The sequence below is a fragment of the Pezoporus flaviventris genome, unplaced genomic scaffold (genome assembly GCF_033815535.1).
Source record: "Pezoporus flaviventris isolate CSIRO_AGI_PZ_B2104156 unplaced genomic scaffold, CSIRO_AGI_Pfla_v1 ptg000031l, whole genome shotgun sequence".
NCBI lineage: Eukaryota > Metazoa > Chordata > Aves > Psittaciformes > Psittacidae > Pezoporus > Pezoporus flaviventris.
The window spans coordinates 66,504,414-66,524,388 of NW_026892579.1; the positions used below are offsets into that span (position 1 = coordinate 66,504,414).

General features: G+C 40.7%; 1 protein-coding gene across 5 annotated transcripts in view; it reads right to left on the reverse strand.

Moving 5' to 3' along the window:
* VRK2 (VRK serine/threonine kinase 2) overlaps positions 1 to 18,603 on the reverse strand; it is a 69,686-nt gene extending 51,083 nt beyond the window's left edge. For all 5 annotated transcript variants that reach the window (XM_061461643.1, XM_061461640.1, XM_061461639.1 and 2 more), the window contains exons 1-7: positions 18,487 to 18,603; positions 18,109 to 18,249; positions 7,243 to 7,298; positions 6,668 to 6,737; positions 5,767 to 5,854; positions 5,518 to 5,626; positions 4,471 to 4,563 (exon numbers count right to left, since the gene is read on the reverse strand). In XM_061461643.1, coding sequence (XP_061317627.1) covers positions 4,471 to 4,563; positions 5,518 to 5,626; positions 5,767 to 5,854; positions 6,668 to 6,737; positions 7,243 to 7,298; positions 18,109 to 18,244 — 552 coding nt within the window. In that variant the 5' untranslated portion in view covers positions 18,245 to 18,249; positions 18,487 to 18,603. The remainder of the gene's footprint in view (positions 1 to 4,470; positions 4,564 to 5,517; positions 5,627 to 5,766; positions 5,855 to 6,667; positions 6,738 to 7,242; positions 7,299 to 18,108; positions 18,250 to 18,486) is intronic.
* Positions 18,604 to 19,975: the final 1,372 nt, after the last annotated feature.

Sequence of the window (19,975 nt, forward strand, 5' to 3'; positions counted from 1 at the left end):
ATTACTAACAAAAGAAGTTAGATGACTGTAAACTGTTCTATCCAAATGTAGCGGTTGGATTGATGAAAGAACATTAAGGCCATCTGATTGTGAAGCTGCATCTCCGACCAGGGTTGTAGCCATGAGCTACACCTCAGCTGTTTCTGTGTGGTGTCTCTGCACACTGTATCCTTCCTAAAAACATGTGAAGGAGAGCAGAAGATTTTCTTTTTTCTCAATTCATCTTCCCTTTAGCAAATCTGTCATATCTGTCATACTGGACTAAAGAGCAGGAATCACAATGATTCATCTCACAATGAAAAACAGCTTAAAGTTGGAATTATTTTCATGCATGTTTTCCCCCTATGATCAGTGTGTGAGCTCTGTATCTTCTATGCCAGTCCACTGAAAGCTGCTCTTGAAAGTTAACATTTTTGTATTCTTTTTTACTTTTCAGTTAGGGCTATCTATGGTAATCAAGTCTGGGAGCTTTATTCTGTAACTATCTTGTTGAAGAAACGTTTAAAATCAAAACTAGAACTGAGGTGCAAATGCAATTTAAATGTACAGCTTAGAAATCCAAGTAAGCAATGTCTGGTGCAGACTGGAGCCTTCAGTACGTCTGCCCATATATTCCATAGGGGAAGAAAAGGAAAATACAACAAGGCAATTGTTTTGAAGGGACATATTTCCAAGCCTAATTTGATGTATTAAAAATTCTGATTTCAAGAGCTTCTCTGGTGACAGTTTGTCCCTTCTAATAGTACCACAATTTAAATGAGTTTAATGGATTTGAATTTCCCTTTTAGAGCCTGTATCGATGTTGCTTACTCTGATCATACAAACAGCTGCTGCTACACACCAAATTATCTTTAACTCGCTGTAATACTGAGACAGTGCTTTGCTTCTTCTGTAATTTAGAGGTCTGATGGCTTCAAGTTTTCTTTCAGGCATCTCCAAGATTCATGGGCTGCGCACTTCCCTCAGTACATCACTCCTGCTCTGTCAGTCATTGTGCTGGGTCCATGTTCAGAAACATATTGACTACAGAATTGATCTTTTGACCTGTAACTCACTGAATGGCCTCTCTCCCTTCTGCTGAATAGATCTGCAGCAAGCTGCTCTTTGAGGTCAGTTGATTCTGATCTTAAAACCATTTCTAAACATCATTCGGAGGTCAGCGAGTGACAGGACCTTTATTTGTTTCTTTGCTTTGCCACAGAAGATAGGGGAAAGCAGTATGGATTTCACACATTCTTTCAAAAAGGGAGCTATGGTAGTTATTGGCTGTGGTGTAAATTTACCAGGTTAATTTAAAGAAAGACAGAAAGTAGCAGCAGAAAGTCTAACATGGAAAAATGATCTTTTTGGGAACTGCAGGAAGTCAGAAACAAATTCACACATCACAGTGCACATGAACAGTCACTAAATGACAAAGGTACACATGGTTTTTGGAGCAGATTTCTCTCTCTTCACCAAAACAGAATATGGAAATACATTTTGAATATATATATCTTAAAGAGATTAGTTATGGGTTTCTTTTAAAAGCAAATTTCTGGAATTAAAGAACAATTCCAATTTCTTTTCTCTTAAAATCCTAGAACCTAAAGACAATCCACTAACATAAAATTACTTAAAAGACCTCACCATATAAATAGTTAGGTCAGACAGCTTTATTATGCCAACTGCTGCTGGAGCTATACGTCCCTCAAATTATATTCCTGAGTTTGAGTTTGCCACTGGCTGGATGCTCTCACTCTATATTTAAGAGATTAGGTTGATCATGTTACCTCCCAGTTCCATTGTTGTAATAAAACAAGACCAAGGCAATCTAGCTATGCACAATTTTAGCAGAGAGAGAAGGTTGGACAAACCACTTTACAGGCATTTGGTAGCAGTAACAGTGTCTGAGGTTTTATCTGAAGTGTCTAAGGGTAGTACAAGATTGCCAACTTAAAATACAGCATCTCTGACAACAGTTTGAAAGATACAAGACATTGTATTCCATATTGTTGTCATATTTAATTGGTAGTAATGCTCCACTGATACTATTCTGGTAAAAACAGATAATACATTCAGCTCACCCGCAAGTTATAAAGACATCTTGATTTGTAGAAAAGGCTGTCACAACATCATGAAGTCTTACATAGGAACTGGACAGGTTTGGAATAGGAAACAGCAACTTCCATGGCAAAATCACATGCAAATTAATGGCACATGCAAATAGTCAGGACATGACAAGTGAAAAAATGATCTGTGCAAGTAGACATGTGCTGTTCTGAATACCTGAATCCATGTGAGAATATTGTCTAGTACTGCTCCTAATCCAGATAAAGAGCATTCACTGAAGTATGGGGCAGAAGGACATGAAAGCCAGCAATTCCAGAGGAGGGATATTCAATTAGTGGCTTATGTAGGTCTGCCAGTTTGAAAGTTTTTTCTCTGGTGTTGGTGAGGTTAGTCCTTCTTTTCATGCCCCACAAGCCGCAGAGCATATGTGTTTCAAGGTATTGTCAAAGCTGTGTCTGTAAAAGAATTTATTTGACCAGAAACAGTCCCATTAAGCCATCTGCCCTGCTGTGTAAGCTAAATATAGTGCACATTACCTTAAAATGCATTTAGAATCATCACTCTCTACATAACTGTAGACTGGCATTGTATAGTTGCCATAGCTTCAGTGAAAACAGCAGACCTTTGGCCACTTGCAGAATTTCTGGGGCACATGACTGGGAGCTTTATCTGAATAACAGCTGAACAGCTCTGAGTTTTCTTAAGCACACAGAAATGAAAATTTAATTCACACCTTACAAACTCAAGCAAATATTAGAAATTCTCTCCTGCGAGCTCTTCTGAATTAGAATGTGAACTTCTTAAAATGTTTCATAGAATAATTTCAATGGAAAAGAAATTGTACTGAAACAAAATTCTACACAAAACCTCTCAGCAGTAACATATACTTTGTATATGTTGGGCTAGGCAGTACTTAAAATGCAATAAGTATTTATTTATTTAATGTAACAAGTTTCCACCAAAAACCTCTGTCCAGCAGCTCACAAGTACCTTATTTTTAAGGTATTTCTGTCAGTGAATTCATGAAAACAAAATACTAGTATAGCACAATCTTCATGCAGAAAAGATAAGAAGCAAATCAGAATATCACCCCACAATGTGGCTAATACAAAAGCAGCAGATCAAAGTCAGCTACATGTCTTAAAATTTTATGATTACTGTAAATGGACACTTCCAAAATGACTTCAATATGAAAAACAGCAGCATATCTTGCTGTCATAAAAATATACAATAGCTAAGACAAAAAAAGTCATTTGAGTATGTTAATGGGTCTGGGTAGCAGATCATTTTGCCTCTAAACAGCCACCTCCTTTGGATTCAGTAGGCTGGAAAACACCATAAACTGAGATTATGTACTGGCTGCTACTACTTTTTAAGACCCTGGTTGTTTTAAACAGCCATCATAGTTTTCAAACTATGGGGTTTAGAAAGCTGGAAAGTTAATTTTGACTTCAACATCTAACTTGAAACTTGTAAAAAAGCAGCTATAGTTAATCGTTCAACCCCCAATGGCAGGAGCTGTTTTGCAAGATCTGTTTCTTAATCACTGCAGCAGAAAACACAAATACTGAAAGAACAGAAGTATTGCTTACGGCTCATTATATTTAAGTGAAGTTAGAGACATCCTTTCTTCCTAAATGATATTTTTCCCAAGAAAAAAAGCAAACTTAGATTTTATTAATACAGGAATAAAAAAACAAAAAGACATGGTAAGAGTGTGTGGAATATGACAGGATCAAAAGATTTGTTTCAAAACGTTTCACCAAAATAATTCAATTTCTAGGCTGGCTTTAGGCTTTAGAGTGTTAGAGAGCAGCAACTGTAATCCTATTTACCTGTTATACAGAATCATAGAATAGTTAGGTTTGGAAAGGACTTAAGATCATCCGGTTCCAACTCCCCTGCCATGGGCAGGGACACCTCACACTAAACCATATCACCCAAAGCTTTGTCCAACCTGGCCTTGAACACCACCAGGCCAGGTGTTGTAATATCCATTGTAATATCTATTACAACAAGCAGGACATAAGAGTTCGCAAGCATGGAAACATATGACAATATTAGCCAGGTAGACCTTCCCAAGAATGACAATACAAAGAGTCACATCCTTAAACTTTGCTAATATACTCAAACTGGCACAACCTAGAACAGCAATTAGATCTTTGGCTTACCCTCTTGTTTAGCTGACCCATACATACCAGCACCCCAGTCAGCAGAGCACAAAGCAGAGGTCTGTTCTGCTTGTTTCTCAGACCTTAAACACCACAGAACCCCTCTCAGATTTGTTGTAAGAGGTTGTGAGTGTTCATGCATAAATTTCTTTTAATATGTGAATTGGTGATGCTGAATATACATGACTTAAAACTATCAAACTGTTATGAACACATTAGAGGAACAGTGTAGATAAGTAAACATATTTACCTCGTGTGGATTGGCGTAGCCCAAAAGTAGATTTGCTGCTTTAATATCACCATGAACATACTCATTTTCATGTATATATTCTAAAGTATCCAACTAGGAAAGGATTTAGAACAGAAAAGAAAACATCATCATCTTCTCCACTCTGTCCCTAACCCCACCACCAAATATTTCTCACACATGGAAATCTAGGCTACAAAGACTGAGCTGGCTAACTGTTTTTGTGTTAGAGCACAAGGACTACCCACTCTGTCCACAGGGTCTGTTCCCACCAGACACATAGGTGTATGGCAAATCAAAAATAGGCTGTGCTTTGCCATGAGGTATCCCTCTGTAACTACAAGCACTAGCTTATGGTCACAAAGCAAGAATGAATCTAGTACTTTATAAACACTGAAGGAAATTTTGGGAACACAAAGCTCTCAAAAAGAACATACTCTAAACCTTAAGGTTTAAAATATATTTGATCCTGACAGTTATTCTGTTACCTGCATTTCATGTCACCATCCCCCTGCATCATCACCATCCTCTTTCACCTCTTTACTGAGGTACAAAATAGCTCCAATTGTTATTCAAATCATGTTTGCACTTGGAAACTCATGAAAAGAACATTCTAGTCCTCGTGTTTGGAAGGTAGAGAGAGTGTTACAAGTTTGTCAACCATGTGGCTACAAAAGCCTTTCACTTTTTTTAATAATAATTATTATTATTCAGGTTAAAAGGAAACTTTGGAGGTGTCCAGCTTAAATCCCCTGCTTCAAGCAGGTCTAATGTAAGTTAGATCAGGCTGTAAAAGAGATTTAGATAGTCAGGTTTGAGAGTCCCCAAGGAGGGACATTTAACAGCCTCTGGGAAGCATGTTCCAGTGCTAAGACACTCTTTCTGTAAAAGCTTATCCTTATACTCAGATTAAAACCAAGAACATACATAGCATTTACATATTTCTTTCTGAACTCAAGAGCCACCTAAAGGAACAATATTGGAAAGATAATTTTCCAATTGAACTCAGCAAGTTCAAGACACAGCAATTTTGCCTCTCTCTGTACATACCATTCGTGCCCCAAGTTGCAGAACAGTCTCCTTCTTAAATCTGCTTCCACAACCTTCAAAGATTCGCTGAAGGTCTTGCCCCAGTCTCTCCATAACCATGAACCTATAGCTACCAGGAAAGATGTAAGAGGAAGGAATCCTTCAAGGCAGTACTGCAAGTTTGTGTCAAATTGAAAGGACTTATCTCCATTTTCTTGAAAATGGATCTTCAATGAATTTGAGGCTTAATTACAGTTCATCTTTTATTACCTTTTTCCCTTGTACTCAGCCAAGCCTGATCCCCAAAACACTGGAATTCCTAAACATCTTATTTTTTTGAGATTCGTCCATTTTCTTACTGTAATGATAATAAAGAAAAAACATTGGGTTAAAGAAAACTGGAGAATTTCAGGTTTGGAGTGAGGTTTTCTTGCTGGTTTTGTTTTAGCTATCAAGCCAAGACATCGAATGAAACAATGAAACAAGTAATGATTTTGTAGTTAGTGTAGCAAACAAGTCAGCCCATAACTTTAAAGTTCTCTGCATTTTGCAAAACAAGAAGCAGTTTTTGTTCTATCAGTGTGGTACTTGGTTCTCTTAGAAGGCAGATAAACAATTATCAATAGCTGGAGAAATAATTCCTTCAGAAAATCTGCTTCGTTCAATACAGAATGATTCAAGGTATCAGAAGTGCTTATGTCTACCAGCAAGCGAAGTCATCTAAAGTCTTTAGGACATTTCCCGTGAATCAATCAAATCCATGTTTAAGTGTGTGCAGAATCAAGTGCCTTGATTACCACTAAATCCTGCGATGATTACGCACACTCTTAGCTGTGCACATGGAAATTGTTACTAGCAGAAATACACTCAGCAATTAGTCCATGTACTACCTCTGTTCTAAGGCTGGCCTCTCTCTTGAGTCCATTCATTGTGAACTCTGAAGTGAGCACAGAATGCATTTGGCACACTTTTACTCTCCCTTCTGATCAGAAAGGAGAAAGATAACATCCTAGCAAAGAAACATAACAGCAATCTAAAATTATTGCAGCACCAACAGTATTAGGTCAGTGGATACGAAATGAGTTCACTATCAACAACAGTTCTTACTAGAAGCAGTTAAACCCAAACTTGCTCTTAAATCTATCAGAATCAGAACTGATATATTACTTACTCTGCTCTTGTTTTGCAGCCCTCTGGTAAAATTTCAGTTCAGAAAATAAGGGGCCATTTTCAAGATATTCCTATTGAGAAATAAGCAAATTCAGTATCATAAAACACATTAGAAAGGCAATGGTTTCTCAAGAAAAGAGAAATTCAAGAGAAATTCAAGAGAATGAAACCCCTCCCCCCCAGCCCCCCCCCCCACCTCCCATACTTCATGCCATATGAGATGTCATTTTAATAAGTTGTTTGGCCACACATTTTCTTAAACAACTCAGATTCAGGAATGATTTAAGACACTTTTTTCAAAAATCCTGTAAATGAGGTGTGTTCAAGTTCATAACCTGATTTTCCTTACTAAACTGTTGAGGGCAGTAACCAAGGAAAGGAAGGAATCAACTCAAGGAAACATTGTGAGTCATAGAAATGCCAAAAACATCCCCAAGCAGGGAAAGTAATTCAAGATATAAAAAACAAAAAGCACAAGCACTCAGTACAGACCCAATGCTGACAATAAGGACAGACAATAAAGAGAAAGAACTGTGTGCACAAGTTAATAATTTAGTAATGAGATCTACACATTACCACTTTAATTACATGCACTGCATCATCTTCTACAGGAACACGAGTATGAGGGGAAGCTGCAAAATGAGAAAGAGAAGGGATCAAGTTGTGTGAAGCAAAATACGATTACAAATAAAAACCAAGCTAACAATGCATAAGGTGACCAACAAAATACATGACAAAGATACCCAACATTTTCTCTGAATTCCTGCTTTTAAAAGCTAGAGGTTTGCAAAGTTCAAAGAGAACCAAAACAAATCCCACACACACGTGGAAGCTTTAATCAACAAGTACTGAGGCAATTTTAACCCACATTTTCAGAACTCTCTTCCTAGATGCTAATTAAGGAGTAAGCAGGATGTGCCCACTACACCTTTGCACCACAATGAGGTATTCCATTATAACACACTATGTTGAAGTCATTCCAGTCAATTGGATAACCTCTGTATTGGGTTGCTGCCAATTCACTGTCGTGACAAAGACACCACTTAAAAGTTGTGACCTACATTATGCCTTTAGAGAGGATTGTCTGCTTTCCTCTGTTACAAATTAGTTTGGCCCTAGAACCATGATTTCTATTCTGACATTATTTAGACACTGGCCTAAGTTAGGGATAGCACAGCCACCACCTGCCTAAAGGGGAGACAAGGGATTGTGCCTCTAACTGCAAGTACGGATTTCAAAACAATAATTGACCACATGTGCCAATTACAGCCCAGGAGACAGAACCTCTCTGCACAGACAATGCAATCCTATTTTTTTCTGACCCTGAGAGAACTATCAGTTCTCTCTGATACTACTGAAGCTACATGGAGCTACACTGGGATTAAAATTTAATGAGATTAAATCATCTTTTAGAATCATCACTGAAAAGAAAACTAAAAAAGAATACAGTTCCTAGGAAATAAATGTCCCTTTCAAACTTCTTGTAATGATCAAATACCAACAACAGCCCAGGTGTGAAACACTTCAACTATCAGCACACACAAAAATAGACTCCTTTTATCCATGTAATAAAAATGAAGTAAACTTGGATCTCACCAAACCATCAAAGCTTATATTTTTTGGTGGTCAGGGCACAAAAATATTTTGAACAGCCCCCTTCAGCTGCCATCTTCCTTTAATTCTATTCGGCAATTGGGTTGAATCTGGCAGCATATACACCCCAAACACCCACAGGGTCCCCACTGCCTTCTGCTTGACACTCCCCTGCATGAATGCTTCTATACTAGTAACGCATTAAGATAAAATGAACATATCCTAAAACAGTAGCTCTGGAAGGTGTGAACTGTCCGCGGACTGGAACAAGAAGTGGTCATACTCAAAAGACAATTTAAAACTATCATACAACCAGGAAGGAGGTTTTGGTAAACTTCATTCTTACCATATTATTGTACTGAACTGGGAATTGAGACACAAGTGCTTGAGTCTCTGACACATGCAGACTATGTGTTAATAACCGAAGACATTACTTTAAAGGAATATATCCCATGTGTTTTCATGGTATTCAACAACATCACATTACCCAAACAATTAGATATGCTCCGTGACACAGATCAGAAAAGAACCTGTGTATAAGAAAAATGTATTTTAATATCAAATTACTTAACAAGGTTTGATAGGTATAGAGAAGAATCAAATTTAAATGTATTTGAAAGAGTCTGATCTAACTTCCCTGTAGACATCCTGACATTTTCTAAAGAGAGGCCTCAATCATGGTAATCTGGAACAGACAGAAACAGCTGTCAGGGTAATGAAGAAGAGCAATTAACGGGAGGTAGCCCAGCAAAAGGGCCTGACCCCCATGGTTCTTCCACTGTGCCAGCGTGGATGGGTTTTGGAGTCACACTGAAAGAACATCCTGAAGAAAAATACAACCAAAACTAACTGGCAGTTGTTAACAATGTGAAAAGGGAGAAAAGTCAGGCAAAGCCCAACAAGATTCAGGAACAGATGCTCCTCAAAATGAGTAGCATGACATTCAAATCCACAAAAGGAGAAATTGTATTATTGGGTTTACTGCACATCCATGAAACAAGGTGTAACATTCACAATGAATAACACTCTAAACTTCACACAGATGAGGCTGAGACAATTAGTCTCATACATACAGCTAAGCAGGAGCTGCATGTGTACCTTGTGTTGCATCATTTTAATTAACCATTCAGGCAGCAACATTTTAGTGCAGCTCAGAAATAAGACAGACTAATTTTTTTGTGTCCATAAATAAACATAAATGGTTTTTAAAAAATTGTCTCATTACTATGTATAGTTACTTAACAGACTGGAAAGGCTCCCAAGGTTTAACAAACAGTCTGATTACATACCTCATAGACCACCACCACATACTCTCCTGCGAGTTTAGCTCATAGTTAATTACTGTATACTCGTAATTAGCCATGTGCTAGCCTCGTTCTGTGTGGTAGCACATGGCTATTTATAATATTACAAGCAGTTTAATGCTAGACTGCAGGACAGTAAGCAGAGACCCTGCAGGAGAGCAATGCTGATAGGCAGGAGGTCTCTGATGGTATATAAGTACATGTATAGAGTACCAGGAGCACTATATGGCAACATTATGTTTGCAAAGGATATCTTGAAATAGCATAACAAGTGTAAGAGTTCCCAGTTTACAGTTCACATTGTTTTGATCAACTAGATATGCACAATCTCCTTATATCTGGGAGTGGGGGTTTGTGGGTGGTGCTGTTGATGTATGCACACAATCAAAACCATTGTCTACATAATTGTTAACTGGGAACACTGGTGCAAGATGAACCTGTGTAGGGGACTGTAGCTGTTTCTATCTCATGCCAAGATGAGTCTCACCAAACACTTGCAAAGGGCAAAGGACAGCTCTGTTTTCCCTTCCTCCCCTTCATTCCAGTCACAGCTACCACGCCAGTGAAAAGCATACAAATTTAACATGCACTCCGAAATGAAGCTGTGCAGTGAGATTCACATTCTTTGCTATCATTTCCAACTGTTGTGCCTACACAACACAGCAAATAACTCACCCCAAATTAACCAATGTCCAGAATTCCCTAGTTTCACCCAGGCACAGTAGTTACAGTCTCATCATCCACTTTAATGGTAAGTTCCATTTGTTTTGTTGCCACAACTTTAATTAATGGAGATTTCTAAATGTTAATAAGACATGGTAACAAAAGGGTGTTTCTGGATGAGCTGGTTTCCTACAACCACACAGCACAATTACATGCAGTTTGACAAAGAACAGTGCCAATTCTATTTGCCAGTTCAAACGTGCTTGTTGCACTTTTAGCAGTTCATTTGTGGCAGTCACACTTGGAATATGGTGAAATATTTTCAATGGCTCTCCCAGAAACAGTTTTGTTGACAAAGTTTACACAGTGGAAAAGAAAGCAGCATTGATTTGGCAGTTTGGAAAAACATCCCTGCTCCTGTCCGCAGCTGGTGTCTTTGCCACTGCTGGCTATTTTGAAGATATATTTGTTTAGAAAACGTGTAAAATTGGTTTCAGAAGTTCTTCGGTTGCTAGCTGGGTTTTTGCTTTGTTTCATTGGTTAACTGATCCCAAAGAGTTATATGGGCACTTGAGTTTTTTGCAGGAATAAAAACTAACCTCAAAAATACCACACTTGGAAGTTACAGGCTACCTGTTAAAAAGCTGGGAAAATTCTGACCCTGTTTAAGTCAAGCCAAGAGCTGTTCAATTCAATGGCTAACAAACAGGGGCGGGGGAAGTGTTGCTCAAAGCATCTAACAATAAAAACCAATCCAAGCTGCAGGAATATAGTTACCAAAATCAAAATGTACACATGTCGTATCTACTATTTAACACATGACTTTGAATATTTCCTGCCTATGGAGGGAAATACCAGTACTGGGAAGTACTGGTACTAAGGAGAACGAAGGACATCACTTTCTCCCCTCTGCCTTCACAATATCCAGTGTTTCCCAAGAACTGAAATATTCAGTGCTTGAAGGGCGTTTGCAGTCCGTTTTTAATGTAGCCCAAGGAACACCCACTTCTCTGCTTATATTGTTACTTTATCGTGCATTATCATTTCCTGGACAAACTCTTTCCTGAGCAGTGTTTACATGACATGGTTTTTGTATAGATTCTTCTTCTATGTAGTTTTATGAATATAGGGGGTTATTTACACAAATTATATGTACCCGTGTACCACGCTTGTGAAACCACCTGCCATCAACCCTAACTAAACTGGCTTTGGTAGAAAATTGTGCTCAACTGCTGAACTGTTTTGCAGACAACTGCAAATACCTCCCAGGTTAAGGACAATCAGTACTGGCAGGAAATTTCACTACATTTCTTACTCATCTTCCAATGAACCCTTAATCATGACTCAGTAGAGCCAAAGTTTTGTATTCCACTGCAATGGAAGCCACTGTTTGACTTTCAGAATTACTAACTTTAAGCTGGAATAGGTATGACACATCCTTTAACCCCAGGCAAAAAAAAAGGTATCCATGATCTGCTCTTACAGCACTCTCAAATGGGAGTCCGGGAATCCTAGAATGACTGGGGTTGGAAGGGATCTTAAAGCCCATCCAGTTCCAACTCCCTGCTATGGGCAGGGACACCTTCCACCAGATCAGGTTGCTCCAAGCCCCATCCGACCTGGCCTTCCAGCCCTCTAATATTTCAAACTTGATGTACAAACTGCAATCTGGCAAGATTCTGCTCCAGCCCATCCACTAGTCTGACTTGTGGACTAGTGTGGTGGACTAACGAAGAGCATGACAATGGCTCCCAAATCACAGGTCCATACATATGAAACAAACAAAACAAACCAACACATTATGTGGCAGAACACTCAAATATAATGGTAATGATCTCTGCAGACTTTGTAACAGGCTATAGACTACTGTGTCAAAATGAGTTCTGCTTTCCAAATTAGGACTTCTAGCCTACAGAGGACCAAAAACAAAGAAGAAAAGGGAAGATTCAAGGGGAAGCAGCCATCAGCAAGAGCTAGTTGAAGTAAGGAGTATTTCCTCTTTAACAAATGGTGCAGGCTGATCCTGCACCATGTGGTCAGCTCTAAGTAACCACTAAGTAACAAAATCAGGCTAAGTATATGATTTGGTTGCCTACAGACAAGGTGAACAATTAGATCATCTGCTTGCTGTATCTATATTTATACAGTTTTATATTAGTAACAAGATATAAAGCCTTTTTCCTGAAGTGGTGTTTGTCTAACAATGAATTTATTTTCACACTAAGCTTCACACCTGCAGGTACAATGAAACCTTTGCTGAAATGCATTCTAACATCTGAAGGTTAAGAAAAATCCAACCCTAACCAGACAATTATCTGATATTGCTATTAATTACAGGGGCTTGCTATTAATATTCTTGTCTCCACTGAGTTTATAAAAATCCTGCTGAACATATATCTTTTGGTGTCATTTTTACTGCATTTTTGTAAATTGCTGCACTGTTGTAAATATTTTCAGTGAAGTTAATTTAACCCACTGCTGAAGTTTCTCTAGAACCAATTACTAAAACAATGCCTAATGTAAACCAGGGGGTGGAACTAGATGATCTTAAGGTCCTCTCCAACCCCTAACTATTGTATGACCCTATGAATGATCAGCATGACGATGACAGAATGTGCTCCCATCAAGGCTTCTCCCCCTTGACAGATGCACACCCCTGCTCACAGCTATACAAACTATCCATGGAAATTACTCTTTCTGTAACAGAAACAAAGTTTATTTCACACCTCAGCCTGGTCCCCAGAACACCAGGCCTCAGAACATCCACAGCAGGGTATACTATGGTCCAAACTTTACAGCAGAACAAGCCACAGCCAGGCTTCTTCCCTGCCCACAGCAGATCTCCCTTTGCTGCTAGTATTAAAAGGCAATATTCACCCATTTAATCACTGGTTGCTGCTCAAGTGGATATTCTTTGCCTCTTCTGGAAAATCATGGGGAGGGGGAAGAAAATGCCAGTGTGCTGGCTGCAGTGGTGACTGATCTCCAAGTAGGGCTGAATTTGATTATGACTTTATCAATACATACTTTCCTGAGCTTCCCATATTCTAACAACACATGCAAAAATAGCAGACAGACAGCATCACCTGAATACCTGCTGCAAAGCAGCTCAAACAATGGTTTCAAAACTGTTAATGTTCATCTACCACTTAGTGCTTAACACACTAAAATTGCTAAATACAATAAAAACACTTTTACCATGGAATAAGTTCTATTGTAAAAGACCCCATCTAACAAAACATATGTATATAAATGTAAAAAAATAATATTTTGCAGAACCATCAGCTTCCATGAGAAAGAAGCCTGTAGGCAGGTAGTGAGTGCTGTGTGCAGCACATTTCACTGTAACACTGGAATTTTAACAAAACATTGTGTGACCTTTCTGCATTTGAATTTTCAGTCCAAATTGTGCGTTAATAGAGTGCTTGCAGCAGGATTAGAGAATGATTTATATAAAGACTGGTGTTAATTACTGACTGGGATCAGGAAGATAAATGAGGAAATGTAAGGATCTCAGTATCACCCTCCTCAACTCTTGCTTCATTTTCCAGTGTACTGCCACTGTTCTCTACAGGGCTACAAACCAGTCATGAGACCACCAATATGCCATGTTCTTCCCCAGTTGCTCTTCAATTTGCTCTATCAAAGAGCTAACAGTTCTGTCTGAGGTGCCTGACAGAAACTGAGCACCAGTAACAGAGATAAACCTTCTAACAAAAAGAGGCATAGCTAATTTCTGCTTATGATCCATCTTGCCCTTGTTATGGCAAAACCAGTGTTTGAGAGAACATCATTAGGCAGCTTCTATTGCTTCTGGCAGCAGAGGAAACTGTTCTTTTCAGGAGCATTGGGAAGAATCAGTATTTGTAAGCCTTCAGCTGCTGGATTTGCTCTGGTCAAGATCAAAATGCAAAAAGGGAATCCAAGGCAATAAATGAGTCAATAAAGAAATAGACAAGATGGCACGGATGGAAAAGAGAAAGAATAAATCAGAAAACCAAGGAAAATGTTAAGTTAGGCAGGACTGAACTTGCAGATAGCAGTGACTTTCAGGTATGTGATTAGAAATTTGGAAGCCCCGCTCCCAAAGAAACTACTTGCATTCGAGGACTCAGGGCCAGTAAATGCCTTTCAGCAGCTTTGATTTAGTGAATAGAACCTTCCATGGAATGCATCCCTTGTAAACAGATTTTGCAGAGATAATGTAAAATTTCTCAAGAGCATGATTATATTATTATAATAGAGATTTATGGAGTATGGAGTAGCCTTAATGGGAAATTAAGCTATAACAATGCACATCAAAATCTTTACACCACTACTGTAAAAAGACTTATTAAAAGATATAGCCAGCAAAGTTAACCTTTACTTTTATAAATGGGCTGTACTGTTCATATCTGGAAGGCAGTCGAACCTGTCTCCACCCCCTTGTCTTTCCCACCTCTCTACTGCTCTTTCTGGGTTAGCATCTCACTGAAAAGTTTAGTGGTCCTCTCACATCTTGTTGTATATGCACATATGCACTAAAAACTAGTCTGAACAGCACAGAGGAAGAAGGTGCCTCTCAGCACCAAGCATCCATATCTTAGTCTCAAAAGTTTTGTCATCTACTTCATTCCCCTTGACTCTCAAAGATAGCTGAACTCTTTCATATGATCAAGTGTAAAAAAAAAAAATGCTACTGAATGATATTTACATAATACATAATGTATCAGAGATAAAGAGGTGGACAAAGTGAGAAAGCTCCAGTGTCAATATCTGGGGCTAAATCTAGCCCATATCTCCTTTTAACTGTAGGATGAGCTATGCAGAGAACTGAGCCTTCAGTTATCATTCATGTATCATGTATCATTCACTACCCCTTCTGAAAGAAGAGATTAAATGAATGCAAATACCATTACAAAAGTGGCAGCTGCATTTCTTCAGCCATGCTGCCACTTACAAAAAAAAAACCCCACAGAATAGTAACACCAAGGCTCCTAGGTTGTATTCTCATTCCCAACTAATCACTGACTGCTTTACACCTCAGTTCAGTGGGAGCCAAGCTCAACAAACACCACAATGTGAAATCACCTCAGCAGTCTGTGTGATCAGCAGAAAACTAATCAGATTTGCATGAGACTGTCCAGATCCCATGTGCTGTACACCCACAAGGGCCGGTGTGGTTTGACTGCAACAGAAAATGACAAAGCTATATTCTAAGTGATTCATAAACACAACATTTTTTGTCTTACACTGGAGAGCTACACCCACTACAACCTTGCTTGCTGCACTGCATTCCCTCTGTTCTTCCTCTCTGTAGGGTCCTTCTGCAAGTTCCATCTTCCAGTCATTTATCCTTGAATGGCAATATCCAGAGACACCTTAACATCATTTCTTAGCTCACGCTAAGCTCTATTTTCTTATGGTAACATCTCATACATGCTCTATGCACAGCATCTGTTGAACATAATCCACTGATTATAGAATCACAGAATCAACTAGATGGTTCAGGAAAGGTCACAACAAGCTATCAGATATATCAAAAAGAAAAGAATCTAAAAATTCTAACACTGCCCTAACCTTTGGCTCCTCTATAACTATTAGTTGAAGCTTCTGGTTCAGTCTGTTGAGCAGTTAGGAATGTGTCAATGATATGAATTCCATAGGAAGCCAAACCAGAAACTCCACTACAGGAACTCATCAGATGCACTCCAACTACTAACAGCAACATAAAGATGCAAACCAGTTTCCTCAGACAGCCTCAAACACGCACTTTTTGAGGAATCCCACCGAATCTAGTCCAGATCAGACCACACCAAATCTAGTCCAAAGTAAAACAAACCTTCCACTTTATTTGAGTGTAGGTGTAGGGCCATACCCACCAACTGTTGCCATTTACTCATTCATTTCTGTTTTACCAAACTATTTGCAAACCTTTTCTCCAGGTTTTTCAATGACTGTGTTTACTTGGCAGGAAAGTAGAAGCAGTGACATTTAGGTTGTTACTGAAATCTTTTTGCTTCATCTACACGTGCATTCAGTAGGATGAAGTGCAAGTTTACGCCTTTTTCCCCTCCCAGAAAGTTTCTCCACTCAAATCTGAAGTCTAGATGAACTAAGTCCAACTGCACAAGTAAAATTACCCACCCTCCTGTAGTTTACAGTCACACACAAATAGCTGGAAGAACAGCACAACTGGGCAACCACTTTAGAGAAGCAACATCTGAACACATATGGGACTATGGCACCATGAAATAAAATATGAGTCTTCAGTTGCCATTCAGTTCTTTGTGATTAACCATAATGGACATGAGGAGGGGGAAAAAAAAAAACAAAAAAAAAACAAAAAAAGGAAAGGAAAAACACTTCAGTGCAATATAAAATGTTCCTGAACAGCTGAAAGCAGATGAGCACCATGAGATAGCCAGGCAGATGTAACAAAGGTCACAATCAATCTGTCACCAAGAGACCAGTGGCACCCACGTGCTACATTTATGTCTGCAAATACCAAAAGAGCAAACATGCTAACCCTTCTACAGAAAGAGCACACTTTTTCTCTCTACTGTAGGTGCCTGATGCTGACAACTCCTGATGGACAACTCCTTCACCTCCATGAAACCACATTAAATCCAGCACAGCTCAGCATATTTGAAAGGAGTTACTAAAGACAATTGATAATGCACATGGCACATGATGCCTGTTCTAATGAATACTTGTCTCATTATAAAGATCTGGAAATCACACTAAGTGGAAAGCTCATGCTTCGTAACAGTGTTTGAACAAATCATTTTCCAACAAATCACTCAATATGAAGGAAACATCATTAAGAAACCAACTGAAAAAAAAAACAGGAGTAGGAAACAATCAAAACTATTTTCCACGGCAACCACACAAAAAGAAAAATCGTAAAACAAGAAGATTTAGCTGGTTTATGCATAAAGGGAAGTTGATTTATGTATAGGAGTGACTTGCTCATGAAGATTTAAACGTTAATACTCTAAATAGAGAGATAACATATCTCTAACTTACACAGATCATGTTTGGCTCCAGAAGCGATGTACTAAACTACTTCTAGATAACTCTTTACTGCTGTCTTATACAAGTTCAGTTTAGTTCCTAACAGCCACTGCGGACCACTTTGCCTGTACGTGTTTGCCGTGGGGAAAAACAAACAAAACACACCCCCCTCCCCAAAAAATCCCAAATTTAATATTGCCTTGCAAACAGGATTTGCTGTTTCATAGAGACCAGCAATAGTAACATACATTATATGCTCTCCAGTGACCCAAAATGCTTTACAAACTGCCTTTCAGAACCATTCATTCCTCATAAAACACCGCCTGAATGAAATGCAACAGCTTCTTCTGAAGGAAACACAGAAAGCTAGCTAGGACAGAGCAAATGAAGAACAGCTTTTCCACCTCTGGTGAAAAGTTTTATTTCAGAGGCAACACCCAGCTAACTGCTGCGCGTCCTGGATGGAAACTAATGTAGTCTTGGCCAGAAGAGAACATTTCCAGTAAGCGGAAACCCAAGGAGTGCTCCAGAGCACAGAACTGGCACCAGTCCAAAGCAGCAGCTAAGGAAAGCATCACCATTAGCTGGAGCCTCACTTGGCAACACTCTTCGTGGTCTTTGACAGCAGCAGCAGCACCTTGCCTACCCCACCTGAGCTCCACAGCAAAGCGCACAAGGAGCCAGCAAACTGGGCATGGAGAACACGCTGCACCATCAACAGCATTAGACCAAGACAGACGCCCAACAGGGTGTTGCAAACGTCAGAAAACCACACTTCAACACAGCTGACCACAAGCATGTAACTTTTAAAGACCATTCTGATTTTTGTTAAGAAGTTGCAAAGACTGTTTACAAGTTACCCTCTTAACTACCGCCACTATTTTACCTAAGTAGATCAAGCCAAATCCTCCCTGGCCGATCTGGCTGCCCAGCCGCCACACTTTCCCTTCGGTGTCTTTCAGGATCATGTCTCTGGGGAGAGGAACCGGCAGCTTGCCTTTGCCGCGATCCTTTGGCGGCATCGCACCTTGAGAGAGAGGAAAAAACGAAATCAAAAGCTGACTTTGATCAGAAGAAACAACATCCCTCAAAGTCCTTTGCCCAGCGGGCCCAGCTCGCTCCCCCTCAGGGCCGCTTTTCCCCGTCCCGGGCCTTTCAGCGGAGCGGAAGCCGGGGCTGCTCACCCACTGCGGCGTCCGCTCCGCCGGGACAGGGCAGTGAGCGCTGGGCCCCGCCGCCCGCTCCCCCCCCCCCCCCCCCGCACCTCCACAGGAGCCCCTCGGGCTCCCTCCGCCGCCGGCCGCAAACTTCCCAGCCGGGAACTTCCCGCGGGGCGGGTGCAGGAGGCAGCGGAGGCGGTGAGCGGCCGTCCTCCCGCTGGAGCCCCGGCTCGGGCCTCGCTCCGCCGCCCGGCTCCCCTCAGCAGCGCGGAGCCCGCCCTGGGGGAGGCGCGCGCCGTTTCCCGCCTCCCGGCCGTGTGGCGCTGCCCGCTGAGGCGGCGGCGGGACATGGAGGAGGTCGATGAACAGCGGCGATTTCCCATCCCTTCGGCTGTCCCGCTTCTAAAGGTGCGCTGGCGAGTGAGGAACTCATCTATTTGGGTTGTTTTTTTCCTTTTTAAACTGTTTTGGTGCATATAGGTGTGTGTGATCGGGGTGTTCCGTGCCCGGGGTTAAAATAAAGTACAAAAGTCAGGTTGTAGCTTGGGAAAGGAACTCAAAGCTCCTCCAGCTCCAACCCCTGCCACAGGCAGGGACACCTTCCCCTGGAGCAGCTTGCTCCAAGCCCCTGTGTCCAACCTGGCCTTGAACACTGCCAGGGATGGGGCAGCCACAGCTTCTCTGGGCACCCTGTGCCAGCGCCTCAGCACCCTCACAGGGAAGAGCTTCTAAGGTCTAACCTGAATCTCCCATTTTAAGTGTGAACCCTGTGGTTTCATGACACAGCAAGGACTTCAGGAGCTGTAATGAAGTCATAGAGCCATCATGGTACCACCCCTCAGTCAGGCCACCTCACTTTGGCCTCAGGATCTTCCTGGCATAGCTCAAGGATCAATCCTACACATACAAACACTTTCCCAGGGCAGTGCTGGAGCCACCATCCCTGCAAATGTTCACACACCGTGTAGACGAGGCCCTCAGTGCCATGGGTTAGTGGTGGCCTTGGCAGGGCTGGGGCAAAGATTGGACTTCATGATTCTGAAGGTCTTTTCCAACCTTGTTGGTTCTTTGATTTCCAAACTTACCCCAAAGCCATCATGCAGCACCTCTCGCGTTCACACTGGGTGACATGGCAGAGGCTGGTGCTGCCCCAGAGTGCAGTGAGAAGAGCAAAGGCCAAATGACAGCCGTTGCTGCACAGAAGTACAGATGGAGCTGAACCAGGGGTGGTGGGGCAGTCATATCACTGCCATTAGCTTATGAGCTGAAAATTAGAACCAACAACAAACCCTCAGCGCCCTTTAGCTCCCCAAGCACATAGAGCATACCTCTGATCACAAGCCACCATCTTGTGTGATCTCTGATTTATTAACAGGGTCCACTCACCCAGCCAGCACACTACACCTAGTTAGAGCTCCCTGGGGACCACCACATCTTCCCAGCAGTGACTTCTTGTCCTTATACATAAATAAATTTCACAAACAATGGAAGTCCAGAACTTCTTCAGCAACCACAATTTCCAAGTAAACTTAAAATCGTAGAATCACAAAATAGTTTGGGTTGGAAAGGATCTTAAGATCTAGTTCCAAACCC